Genomic DNA, 14,700 nt, shown 5'->3' with positions numbered 1-14,700 from the left:
CACACAGCAGGAGTTAATTTGACAAATTATGTTCTTACCAAGACAGTTGTGTCCATCGTGGGCCAGCATGAATCCATCGTAGCAGGTGCACCTGTAGTTTCCTGGTATGTTGATGCATTCATGGACACAGCCTCCGTTGTAATCATTCTCACACTCATCCATGTCTGAAAAAGAAAGGGGTTTTGTCATATAATTTTGTCTCTTGCTTTGTATCAGGGTTAGAAAGAAATGTTGCTGCTGACCAACATGTCTGCCACTCACAGATTTGGTTATATTTTTTGATTTGTAGTGTGTTTCCTTCTCAGTGGTGTAGTTTCACAAAGCTGTTCCTATCAGTCACTTCACACATTATATTTTTTATTTGATGTTGTTCGGTGGAATTTGACACTGTGCAGTGTAAACATTATGCTCAAATACAAACACTTACAAATAGTGATAAACTCTTCTTTTTTGGCCACATCATTTTTTTTTAATTTCCAAGTCTGCAGCTCTCTGACCAGTCTTTAAATGACAGTCACCTGCCCCTTGTGGCTGCATTCAGTACAGACCAATTTTCCAAGACTGCAGACAAGCGTGATGCCTGGAATAAGGGGCCACTGACAATGTGATGACGGTACATTCACAGGAGCAGTTATGTTGATGATGGTGATAATGACGATGATGATGATTACACCTATTTAGTTCTGATGTTTTTGCATTATTTTGATTATATCCCAGATAATCTATTAACATCACTGCTCTCAAGTCACTGATGCAGAAGGGAAAAGGTAAGCAGGGGTGGAAGGTGAGAATGGACATGAAAGTGTCAGCTGGTGTTTATTCATCTATTGATGCCCCTCCTACTCCTACCCGTCAGACAACCCCCCACTGTCCATGCTAAGCCAGTGGCTTTCACAGGAGCCACTTGCAACCGGTTACCATGCATATCCACCTAAATAAACAGTCCTCCCCTCCGTGTGAGCAGCACTCCGCCCGGCAGTGAGGCAGACCTCCCCCTCACATCCTCCTCCTCTCCTCCCTACTCTCTCTAGAGCTAGGCAGGTCTGCAGGTATATGCCTTTCAGACTTCATGATTCGAGGACCTAGACCTTTCAGGAGACCATTGATGGACAATCTCAGATTGAAGAGTCCAAAGTTACAGAAGCCTGCAACCCCATTCTCCCATCTCTTTTCAGCAGCTTATCTTCACTCTTTAATTCAGTGTCAGTGTCTGTCTTGCAGCTTGTCCATGGCTGGAGGTCAAGTTACCTTCAAGAGACAGATCCTTTATAAGGCAGAAAGCTGCTTTGAAATCAGATTTAAAGAAGTGATATTGCATTACTTCAGGACTGTACAATGCTGGGCCCGTTTTTAGCCTTAACGCAGCTTGTCTTGCTGGTATCAGATCGTTGAGACAAAAGAAGAAACCAAGACCAACCAAGTGGCAGACAAACACCCCCATCCATAGAGTCGGAAACAACTACACAGAAAAAAATCAGCAGTACTATTTTTAGGCTAGTTTAGATGCAGTTCTTTGGAGATTCAACTTTAAGTCCAACAAATGGGCAGTGGTAAACTGCACATAGTCGTCTCATGTATACAAGACTTTCTTTGTTTGGATTACAAACATTCTCAAGAAGAAGTTGAAAAGTCTTGGTGACTGAAGTTGCTAGGTTTGATCGATGGGTGGAGGCTGACATTGGCACAGTGTAGCGACAGGTGAAGAACACACACACACACATACATACACATATACACACAGCCACCTCATTCTCCAAGTGGGTAAAACAAAAACCTGGACACTGAACCTAAACACACCCACGCACACGTCACCGACACACATGCAAATGTGACTATGCACAAAGACAACAGCTAAGTGCAAAGACCCACATACTACAAGCACAGCTTTGAAAACAAATTAGTTCACAATGCCTAGTTCACAACACACTTTTTCACAGAGACATTCTGTTCACAAATGCTTCCTCTTAGATGATTAAGATGATATTTCTGGCTGGACGTTCTCTCCAAAAGGAAGCAGGTTTCACTTTATTAAAAACTATTATGACAAAAGGCAAACCAAGGCCACATTGTGCACCATGACAGGCCCCAGACATGTTTGCTGGAAGACAATGATGCAGGGCAGCATTTATCAGTGCATTTTAGCTCAAATGAGTCCTGTCCTTGTAGTTGAAGGGCTATTACGTTGTGATTGGGATTAGATGAGAAGACAAGTGCCTCATCCTATTACCACAAACAACCTAATGCAAAAGGGGAATCTGAGCCTTTTTCAAAAAGTGACCAAACAGATTTAAATGAGTTGCATGTGGAGTCAGTTGCAGCCAGAGTCCACTTTAAAAGAAATAAAACATAAATGACAAAAAAATCTATCATAGTAAAACTGTGCTTTAAACAGCAGAAGCCTTTTGTATATAAACTCCCTGCAACCATCACTGGCTCATCCTAAAAGGCATTTGCAACCAATTAGGGGTGCAGGAAAGGCCAATTGTTAGAGGAAATGTTGTTTGGACACTTGGCTGTGTTGCCATACTCAGATGGCACAACTCAGCAAGATGTGGCACCTTCTATGTGCTCTGCTTTTCATCTGTCAGAGATTAAGTGAAAAGTTAAAGACTAGAAGTAACAGAGAATGAAGGGGCAGAGTGAGCTTCCACTCTGGATGACTGGAAAACGGGGGTGTTTAATTGGAGGCTAAATTACTTCTAATAGGCAAACTAAGCTTGCATTTACTCAATATAGACTTTCTTCTTTGTATTGGGAATTTTGTCACACTGAACTGGTGTTTTTAGGTGGTTTGTTGTTGTTTTTTTGCAATAATTTGATAACTGAGGCAAAAATAAAGACCAGGAAGGCCATTAATGTTTTTATGCACCTTAACTACTGAATAGTTTTAGCTATAACTATAGACAAGCTAACAAGGCACCTCCAGACTAGACGAAGATTACTGTGAAATAAAATTTCTTTTGCCAAAGAGAAGAGGGTCACAGCTGAGTACTCAGGTGTGCAAGTCATTTTGACATGTATGATTCTGACACCAACTGAGGTAAAGTGCAGCAGCATGCTAGAGGAACACACACCTGTCCTGGAATAAAATGACTCAGGCTACAGTCCTCATTACCAAACATTTCTTGTGCCATATTATGCTGTCTGGCATCCAAGTTATCTCAGCAATATCATACTCCCAAAGGAGAGACAATAATGCAGACACTATAATGAAATTAAAACAAGTGGTACTGCTTCAGCTGTCTTTACTGTTCCTTCTTAGTATTTTCTGCAACTAATTAACTGCAGCTTAGAAAATTTGCTTCCTGCCCTGGGACCTGCCATTGAACCATGCATCTTTACTTACTCTCTAAGTGTTTACCTAAAATCTCCTGTATTTTCACGAACTGTGCTGAATGGCCATGACAAAGAGGGAGACGCATACACAAGGAAAGTCAATTAAAGGGTTTTATTTACTAAAGAATAATCATAAGAAAAAGAACCTAAATAAACATGCCGTATGTAATGAGTACAAGACTGACGGAACAGTGACCACCTAATCAGCCTTGGGTAAGGGATCGCAGGGTGTGTATAAAGGTCAGTGGATTGTGATCTGTATAGACCACCGCTGGTGTCATTCTAGACCCTGCATAGATTACAAAATGCTGCAGGCCCAGATCAAAGCAAAGGCTTCCATTTCAGCCACTGAGTAATTCAACTGATGTCGATTAAACTTTTTTGAAAAGAAACTGACTGCCCTTTCAACTCCTTGCTCATCTGCCTCATCAGCATAGCCCCTGCATGGCTACATGGCTCCATACCTGCAACACAAATGTTGGTCAAAACGGGTTGCAGCCAGCATTGGTGCTGCAGACAGAAGAGACTTCACATTACCAAAAGCTTCCTAGCACTCAGGTGAACACACAAACTGAGTCCTGGTCTTCAGCAAGTCAGTCAACAGTGCCACGACAGTAGAAAAATTCTTACAAAAACAACTGTAAAATCCCACCATCCCAACAAATCTCATGAGTTCCTAATTACTGGTAGGCGAGAAAAAGCTCAACTGCTAACACTGTAAGGACAAGTGCATCTGACAGTAAACCTTCAGCAGATCAAACTTACTTACATGCCTAGCAGCACCCACTTGGTCTACACAGTCCTCCATGCGAGGCAACAGGAAAAAAAAAATCAGGCTTCATCACATTGTTAACCTAATGGAAATCCAAACAAAACCTAAGCATATTGTCACTCTTAGGCAGCAACAAACACGGAGGAGCCCAGCTCGATGAAAAAGGCGCTACAATGTCATTATCAACCATTTCCTTCACCTCAGCATCTAAATATTTACACTTCTCAGGACAAATGCTGAAAGATATGCTGTGCATCACCTACATCAATATCAGTACCAGAGGGCACGTTACCAAACAGAGCAGGATACTTCCAAATAAGCTCTTCAAACTCCACAGCCTGTGCTGCTAGTAAATGGCTAAATAGCCCTTTAAGTTCTTGAGGGTCTTCCGGGAATTTTTCAGCCAACCAGACCACAACCCCTCATCAGGCCCAAAAACAGTCTCACCCAAACACAAAACCTCTCCACTATGCCAACTGCCAGGACAGGAATCCCTGTCATTGACTCCTGCTGCATACCACCGGATGGCCAGCATAATAGGGTTCCAGCAAATTCTCATGGATCTGTTTCACAGGTTTCAAAGGTTTCACACAGGTTCACCCAACATATATGGAACAGAAAACTTGGCTTTGAAGGGAGAACTGGCCAGCAGTCAAAGAGCCAAAACACAATCACCACTACTAAACTCATCAACCTCAGCCCAACAATCATACTACTTTTTCATTTTAGCTTGTCAAACAGCTAGCATTTGTTTTACTAACTCCCCTGAAGAATATAGCCGGTGCTTAAAGCCATTTACACAACCAATAAGGTTGGTGGGTGGGTCTAACTCAGCTCTGCCTGTGTCTTCTCTGACAACACACACTGCAACAGCACAATTTGCTCAGAGTCTGGCCTATACACTGCCTCTGCAATCCGATCAAACAGAGAGAAAAACATCTAGACCCTTCTTCTCATTGAATTTTGGCAAAAGCCACCAATTCCTCACAACATCAGTAGACCCAGAGAGTGAAAATGAACCTTCATCCCCTTGCAAGATATCCCCAGAATGCTTACAACTTCTGACCAACCCCAACCTGTTTGCAGTGTTATCTTTGCCTGCTTAGTCTCACACCACAGCCACTGCAAACTACTTCTCAACCTCCAGCTTATGCCTTTCCCTCTCAGCCTTTTGCCTCTCCTTCTCATGAGACAACTGCAACAAAAGCAACTCTTTTTGCTCAAAGGTCAAAGTTCCCACTGAAACTAAAAATGATTGTACTGCTAGTGCCTGACCAAGTCCCTCTTTCTTTGCACCCAGTACCCCTTTCTCAACTAACTGCAGCTTAAGAATAGCCTTCGTTCTGTCTGTACATTTATTACTCAAATCAATTTGATAACCTCATATTCAAAATTCACAGGGCAAGAAATTCCTCTATCCCTGCCATCACAAAGTAAACATTGTCTTAAGCCCAGCAAAGGAAAACAGAACAACAGAGCAACCAGACAGTGCTGCCCAGGTCAACTAATGCAAAAAGAGACACTACCAGTATTCCCCAAGTTAATGTGGAAGTTTCCCTCAACCTAGAATGCCTATCACAAATTAACCTATTCTCACTGAACACTAATCTCCAGGTAGATTAGTTGTGGGATCTTTACACACTTGAAAACAGTAGCCTGGCAAAGCCCCCACCCCAACCCAAAAGCTACAGATGTGTCCTTGAGACAACTGCTTTACCCACACACCACAAAAAAAAAAAAAAAAAAATCAACAAGCCCAAAATGACCACGTTGCTATACATATCAAGGGAAACTCCGCAAAATCCACACTCAATACACTAGAGGACCCTGCACTTGCTACTTACAGCCCACACTTGCCATCTTAGTCACACTGAGGACAGGACCCAATTCCTCTACTTGAAACAGCAACCAGACCCAAGAACAAAATGAACGTTCCTTTCCAAAATGCATCTCCCAAACCAAGCGTATGCTGGAGATCACTATTACCATAGCCTATGCCTAAGCCAACCCCATGCACTGGCAAACAAAACCCTAAATCAATAAGGGCACCAAACAATGGCCTCAAAACCAATCAAACTTGAATAGACAAGCCCCCACTTGTCGCAAACCAGGCCACACTGTCATGACAAAGAAGATCTATACATAAGGAAAGCCAATTAAAGCAGCGATCCCCAACCCCCATGCTGCGGACCGTTCCGTGGGTCTTTTGAACTGGGCCGCACAGAAAAAAAAAAATAACTTACATTATTTATGTTTTATTTATTATCTGAATCTGAACTATGTTTTATTTTGAAAAATGACCAGATTCTCTCTGTTACATCCATCTATGACTCACTCTTGACGCATGTCAAGATGTTTGGTCACGTGATACGTTACTGCTAAAATTAAAACCACAAGCTAGCGAAATGATTAAAAAAGGAAGGTCTTTGCAAAGTTTCTTTGTTCAAAGGCCCAGTGAGGAGACAGAAGAAGAGCCTGCTACTTCCATGAAAAAGAAAGCTGAATTTAGTTTCGGGGTTATGGGGTAGAGAGGATGTTACTCATGTCATGTTGTTGGTGCGATGTTACGAGGTTATGCTAATAAAGTTGCATACGAGTGCACAGTGGATTCGCGTTTATTATGAAATTTAGAAAATAGCAGTTTTTATCATTTTATTTTGTTGCATTTATCCGCCACACTTTAAAGGCCGGTCAGTGGAAATATTGTCTGATATTAAACCGGCGCAAAAAAGGTTGGGGACTACTGAATTAAAGGATTTTATTTAGTAAAGAATAACCACAGGTAAAAGAACCTAACTAAATATGGCGTGTATAATCAGTAAAATCAGTGGTGTAGGCATGAGTGAAGCAATGTATGTGTGTGTGATGTTGTAAGGTGTAGAAACTAAGACAAAACAACCCTAAACCAAATGCTGTCTCAGGAAGAAAAAGAGGAAGAGCAGTGAGCAGCCAGCGCTTCAACAAGGTCACTGAGCTCAGGTGCTGCCACTTCCCCGATGACCCTTGGCCACACCGAGCACTTCCTGCAAGGAGTCTTTTTTAAAAAATGCTATAATTTCAAATAAATGTGAAGCCTTCATCATACTATGATGTCTTAATTTCTCTTGCAGAATCTGGCAATCAGTAAGATTTAGTACATAAGAAGCACTGACACCACATTTAACACAAGTTCATATCGATTTAGCTTTTTTGATTCAGTGAGTCAACTGAAAAATAAATAAACTAGGGGAGAATAACAGGGTTTCCCCAGCAGTTACTCAGAACTGATGAAGCCTGTTCAGTGGGAGGTGAAGCGTCCACTTGGCCTAGATTCAACTCCCTCCAAGAACTATGATCTGCATTGATTGAGAATAACACAGACTAATGGAGAATAAAGTGTTAGGTAGTGAATGTTGAGGTGATGAAGAAAATGTGGAACAGGTTTTATGCATAGATGTGTGTGTGTGTGTGAGGGTGAGACAAAGATTAAGAGGGAATTGGGGAGGGAAGGTGCCTCGTATGGTCTCTTTGGCCCCAAACGGTGCCACTTCCCACCCCTGAGCTGTTGATGACATCTGACAGTGGTGCCCCAACAGCTTCAGACTAGCAGCTGCTTCCGCTCACATGGTCACATTTTATAATTACCAGAGAAATGTTTATGCTCCACATCTCATCAAGTGAATTAGGCACGTTCACTGAAAGCCAAGCACCTCCTGACCAGATAGACACACTGACAGGCAGAGGAGGAGCAGAGCCCAAACGAAGTGGAGAGGATGGCAGGAACTGCTAAGCAAATGGTTGTTTTGGAGCTTTTGGTGGTAGTTAGGGGTCAAGTGCACATCTCCATACACAACAAACTGTGATGTTCTGTGTGTTCCCTCCATTCCATGAGAACTAGCATTCACTTTTTCTGTAGCTATTTTGTTTGACAGCTCAGTTCTCATGGCCCATGATGATCAGTGAGCCAACATTGGAGGGTTCTGAGCACTGCAGACTGGGGCACATACCAAAGTTGAATACTTCAGGATTAAATGTTAAATTCAGTTCATTAGCTCACTGACATCTTAGCTAAAATCAACAAGCCGTCATGAACAAAATTGGTGTAATTCACAAGATTAATAATGGATCCATTATTAATGGGATTAATTGGGTTTAATTTATATGCTCCTGATACAGCCCTTTACCCATGCCAGTTCACAGCACCACCAACTAAAAAGTGTAGAGGAGCGACGACCTCTATAGCATTATTAGCTCTGAAAGCACAGACACAAATTAATAGATACAAATAATTTGTAACATGTAAAGTTACACAACTCTTGACAATATTGAGCAATACGATGCCACAATTGAATCTGTTCCATCGAAAATGCTGAGAATCTCTTTATCGAGTGCAGCATATTTAAGTTTTGATCTCACAACTCAAAATGTGTTTTTTCAGTGATGATGTAAGAAAGGTTCAAAATCTATGTCAAACTAAACAAATGTAGTATTTTATTGTGTCTAAAAAGACTTCAGGAGGGATTGCAGTTTTCGAAATGAAAACCTGAAGAATCAGTTATTAATTTCCGACTGACAACCACACTCAAACAAATCAGCCAAAAAGCAGAGAACATAAATCTTCACCAACTATTTCCACACAGTCATGTCCTAGAATAACATTCATGTGTGCTTATTCATGAGATTGGATGACAAGGCAAACCCAGAACTAATCTAAATATTTGTATTTTTCTAAACCATAGTGTGTCACAGTCTATTAGCCAAGGTAAGAGTCTGGCTGTTCAAGCTACACTTTACACAAGATAGTGTCAATGTGTGTGTTATTATTTAAAGGTCTCTTTATGGACGCGGACAGACACTCACACACACACCCATACTGTCCATATATAAAATCTGAGCCTCAATGAATCCGGCCTGCTCCACTGAGTCTAAGCATGGGAGGAGCAGAAAGGCACAAGAGAAGTAGGGGCAGTGTAGTGAGTGGACTGGTTAACATGTGTGTGTTTGTGTGTGTGCTTGTATGTGTGTGTCTGTCGCTAGCCATTGAGGAGAGTGGCTGATCGATGATGAAGAAGCAGACACCAGACAGACAATGGCCTAGTGATTGCCTGCCGGTTCTCCCGCTTGCCCTCCCACCTGCACCACCAGAGGTGCCCACTCTCCCTCTCTCTGTAAAGCAGGTCAGGTGTTCATCACTGTGTAGCTATGTGAGGCATGAGCTTAGAGAAGAACCTAATCTTCAAATTGCAATGTCTTATCCTGTAGTCTTACAAAGAATAAAAGTATGGTACAGTCATACATCAGGTCTGATCAAATTACAAAGGACATTGTTAATACTTTCTGAATAATTTAGAAGCTATTATAGCTCAATAGACTAAAAAAAAAAAAAAGCAACGGTGACCTGTTGCTCTACATTAGGGGAGAGTGGGGTGAGTTGTGCCAGGGGTGAAGTTGTGCCAGCCCTGTTTTCTAGAAAACCGTAGAAGAAATTGGTCATGTGACCACCCCATTTTAAAGAGACATCCATTTTACTCACCCTGTGAAGAGGGGAAGCACATGGGACAAGCGGTAAGCACAATAAAGTTCAAATAACTGTTTTTTGTCTTTCAAAGTGAAATTTTTATGATTGAGGTTTATTGATTGTTATTTCTGAACTATTATAGACAAGCTTGAAATATTTCACACGTGTTAGTGCTTTAGTAAGATGTAATATGAGGCTATACTGTTAGCATGATGTTAGCTCTAAAACGTGATTTGTTACAAAAGGCCTGGGTTAAGTTGTGCCAGTGGCACAACTCACCCTGACTTATGATTATTATTCACATATTATTTTACCACAATTGTACATTGTACAAAATGATGTGACCTTTTTAATTTTCTATCTAATGCCATCATGCCACGCATTTATTAAGAAAAGACAAACAAGGGTTCAACTGCTCTTGTGGATTTGGACAGAGCAGTGAGAGAAGTCCAACAGGGGAAGACTATAAGTCAGGTTGCAAGGGAGAGGAAGATCTGCAGGATGACCTTGAAAAAATATATGGAGAAGATCATAATCTCTGGATTCAGAGTGACAAGCATATACCCCTTCAACAGGGATATTTTCCCGGACGAAGATTACGCCTAATCCATGGTCACAGATAGGCCAAACCAGTGCTGATCTGTGTGGATCTTCACACTTTGATGAGGAGCCATCAACCCATGCCACAAGTCCTTAATGTCCATTAGCAGTTCCAGTCCCAGGGAAGCCACCTGCCACGCTGCCTAAACTGAATCCTGAACACTCATCCTTAATTGATGACACTGGTTCTCCTGCCCATTCAGAGTATGTATCTCCAAAAGACATACTTCCCTTCCCTAAAGTGACAGCAAGCAAACTAAGAATGAAAAGAAAGAAAGTGAAAACCAAAATCCTGACCAACACACTAGAAAAGCTGGAGCTGGGAAGGCACACAATGAGAAAGGAAAGAGAAAGGCTGAAAAGGAGAAGAAAAAGAATTAAAAAGATAAAAAACAAGCTCTGAAAGGTCTGAAAGGATCAAAACAAACCAAAACCAAGAAGAAAGTGGTTGTCTACAATAGCTCAGAAGAAAGTGACATAACCATTCTGCTTAACAACATCTCTGACTATGATAGTTAAGAAGATGTACAGAATGATGACAATGGTGACAAGGATTTGTGTGCTGGTGACTTTGTCATTGTGCACTTTGCAGCTAAAACCAAATCCTATAACTGCATTGAATTGGTGGAGAAGGTTGAGGGCGCTGACATAAGTGCAAAGTTTCTCAGGCGAAGTCTTCTTTGGATAGAATGCCCATCCTCACATTCAAAGAAAATTATGAAGGACTCATCCCAAGAAGTGATGTGCTCAAGAAACTTCCAACACCACAAAAACTTGGTGGTACAGCCTGAGGGGAGCAGAAGTTCATATTTCCCTGCAGCATTGACAAGTGGGATGTCGAGTAGTATGCTGGGTCAGTGAGGAGAGTTGCAGTTGATTAAGTCCTCATTTTGTTCTAAAAAATGTAAATAGACCTTATTGAAGAAGATTGCAGCAAGTGGGATCTTGAGTAGTAGCCTGGCTCTGTTATAATTAGCCCACAGTTGAATTTTATTCATTTACAACTTCTATAATGCAGGTGAATTGGTGTTCACTCTTAAAAAAAGAGGCCTTCTCTGTTTTAAGTGCTGCTGTCTTTAAATAAACATTTTATAAGTAATTTCGTGTTGATTTTTTCTTGCTTTGATACAGTACATGAGATGAAAATGTTCTGTTTGACTTCAATAATCATTGGCACAATTTACCCCTATGTAATTTCTCCAAGGGCACTTAACCTGCACCCGGACAAGTTGTGCCAAGAGACCACTTTTTTTTGAAAAGCCATATTTTTCATTTATTTTCATTTATTTATTTATTTTTTTTTTCATTTATTTAAACGCCAAAGTTATTGTTCACAGTGATGCACAACATCCTGAAATATATGTACATATTCAAGTTGGAGACATTACTGTTATGCCCTCACTTTAAAGACACCTCAAGTAAAAACTGGCACAACTCACCTCACTCTCCCCTAGTGTATGACAGCTTTTATAGCTGTGATGTCACAATTTGCCTTGATGGTTAACTTGCTTGCAAAGACTGTTTTTAAAAAACAGTTATTTCTGCTCATGACATTTTCCTCTTGCTGGTTCATATTTCATTCCTTTCTGGCAGACAGATGAAGTCTTGAAATGATACTGGGAAAAAAATACTGAAATATGGTAGTTTGTGAGATGGCAGAGGTTTAGGTAGTAAATGGGGGAAGAAGAGCCTTCCAATCAGAGCAATGGGTATAATCAATTCGTCTGTAAGTGACAAATGTGAGTAAGCATGGGGGCAGGTGGTGGTGGAGTGGCTCTCAGGCCAATGACAGTAACAGCTAGTATATTAGTATTAGTTAGATTAGCATTAACTAAAGATTAATTTAGACATTTTTAAAAAGAATTTGAATCAGGTTCATTGCCAAGTAGGTTTTTTGTACATGTTTTGGTAAGCATAGAGGAAGAAAATATAAAAAAAGACTCAACAAAAGTAAGTAATGCAAGCAAGGTAACGTGTATCCACCAATCCATTATTTATACCACTTATCTATGCAGAGTCACAGGAAGGCTCAAGCCAATCCCAGCCAACACTGGGAGAGGGTGGGGTCCACTCATGACCAGTTGTCATTCTATAGCAAGAGACAGACTTTGACACAAACTGCTCACACTTACATTCATGCCCAGGGGCAATTTAGAGTCAGTAATCTAACCTGCAGGTGTCTGGACTATGGGAGGAAGCTGGAGAACATAGAGGGAACCTCCAATGCTACAGGGAGAACATGAAAACTCCAGACATTCTGGATTAGATTCACTTTCAGTACCTCAGAGTAAACTCACTATCTCATGGCACATATGGTTCATTTTATATAAATAGATAATAAATAATAAGAATAAAATAGAAGGCATTTAATATTGTTGTTAAGTTGGCTTTCTGCAGCAGAGACACCATCTGGAACTTAAAAGGGTTCATAGTGAATTATCCAATCATGATCAACAGCTAGTTTGTGCTTTTCTACATATGTCTCTCTATAGACAGAGAGACAAGTCAGACACTGTTCTGCGCGTGCACACGCACAAACACACACACACAAGCAAATATGAAGCAAAGCAAGTTTGCTCCTCCCACATGCTGTTTATTTGACAGCACAGGAATAAAAGTTCACATTTTTCCATAACGAGCCGGCAGTGTCAGCTTGTGGAAAAGTCTACACAGAGGGCAGCATTCGTGGAGGCCAGATCAGATGTCAGAGGAGAGTGGCTCTCAGAGAAGCACATTCACTTAAGAAAATGACTCTTCTTGGGACACGGTGCAGATGGAAGCACTCAGAAGCTCAGTATCAACAGTGAAAACCCCCATGGTCAGTGTGAGTGAAGCTCTGGGTGTGGTCTCTCTGTGGCTGGGTTGTGATTCCACTGTGTCCCACTCAACTACTGGCCAAACAATGTGGCCTGCAAGCTGCTAATTTTCAGTGCGGAAATGTAGCAGAAGACAAGAGCATAAGTCCTCTCCCTTGACCACTAGGATAACAGCAGCTCCAGAGCTGTTGTCTTCACGTTAATAAAATAATCATCAGCATAATCCTTGTTTGTGTTGCTTCCTTTAGGGGGGGGAAACAAATAAAGTGTTCGCTAATTCCCTGTATTTTAGTGAATATTTGACCATATAGCCTGTTCTGATCGTGAAAAAGATGCAAATGATTTTTGCCATGACTGTACCTTTGCTTTGTGCCTATGTTTTGAATATTGTTGTTTTCTTGTGCTCCTTTTCAGCACTTGCGTATCAAGTAAAGCATTTTCCTGGCATATATCTGTGAAATGTGTATGTTTTCCTATATTTGTTTTTCAGAAGCTGAAAAATTGGACAGAAGGCCCCTCTCTAACTGTCCCAAACAAAGCTGTAACCTATGATCCAGGTCCAGATATTTTTATGTTGAGTACCTGCCACTATAGCTGCACAGTCGTAGCTTACCCCCACCCCAACAGTACGCAGGTCTGAATGGGCGAAGGACTATAACGTGTAGTGACCTTCACAGCCATTAAATTTCAGCATAGTTAAACACCTGCTGAAGAGTGATGGAAGAATTCTGTCTCAAATATCTCAAATTTACTGCAATGTCACACAGAGATGATAAATCAGTAAGAGTTGCTTATTTGCTTTCTATTGCCTTCTTTATACATGTTAAACACTGTTCAACACAAATTTGTCTATACGATTCTTCTGTCCTCTTCTTTGTTTGGAAATCAGCAGTCTGGTCAGCCAGTAACCTTCTGCTGCCACAAAAGAGCGATTCATCACAGAATGAACAGGTATCACATCATTTATTGCAGTGGTTCAAAAAGTAGGGCCCACTGGTACTTGAGGGAGTTCCTAAGGGTCCCCAGTGAAAAGGAGTTATTTTATCTTACATTGCTGGAAGTGGGTCAAACATTATGTTTGCACTGATGCAACTAAGTTGAATATATGCACATTTTGTGAAAATTTTCCTCATATCCATCAACTTAAAGTGATAAATTTTTCGGAAACAAATATGCTGATATAATTTAAGATTCGGTAAATCAATACTTTCAAACGTCTTTTTTTTTTTTTTTTAGAATATCTTCTTCTTCTTCTGGCATTTCCCTATTTTGGGGTTGCCACAGCAAGTCAGCTTCTTGTGACTTTCATAATTTCATTTGGCTACATTTTTTTACATGTAAAGCTCTTCCTGACACAACCCTCCCATTTATTCAGACTTGGGATCGGCACAAAAATACCACTGTTTTCTGGGCACCTTGTGGCTAGGTTCCCAGTCAAGGAATCTAACCCCATTCTTCAGGGTGACAGGTGGAGATACTGTCCACTATACTAACATGGAAAATGTCTTTTTTTATTTATATAAAAAAATAATCATTCATAATTTCCATGGTAGGCAGCAAGGTGGCATAGAGTTCTCCCGATGCTTGCATCGGTTTTCTTCGGGTACTCTGGTTTGCTCCCACCATCTAAAGACATGCATGTTTAGGTTAATTGGTGACTCTGCCCATAGGTAGGATAC

The 14,700-nt window shown here is 41.0% G+C and overlaps 1 protein-coding gene across 4 annotated transcripts in view; it reads right to left on the bottom strand.

The window, feature by feature from the left end:
- Positions 1 to 14,700, bottom strand: part of scube1 (signal peptide, CUB domain, EGF-like 1) — a 104,127-nt gene that overhangs the window by 80,853 nt on the left and 8,574 nt on the right. For all 4 annotated transcript variants that reach the window (XM_029495189.1, XM_029495190.1, XM_029495191.1 and 1 more), the window contains exon 3: positions 39 to 164. In XM_029495189.1, the coding sequence (XP_029351049.1) occupies positions 39 to 164 (126 nt within the window). The remainder of the gene's footprint in view (positions 1 to 38; positions 165 to 14,700) is intronic.

This window comes from Echeneis naucrates, chromosome 23, assembly GCF_900963305.1.
Source record: "Echeneis naucrates chromosome 23, fEcheNa1.1, whole genome shotgun sequence".
NCBI lineage: Eukaryota > Metazoa > Chordata > Actinopteri > Carangiformes > Echeneidae > Echeneis > Echeneis naucrates.
This window is presented reverse-complemented; position numbering and strand designations above follow the sequence as displayed.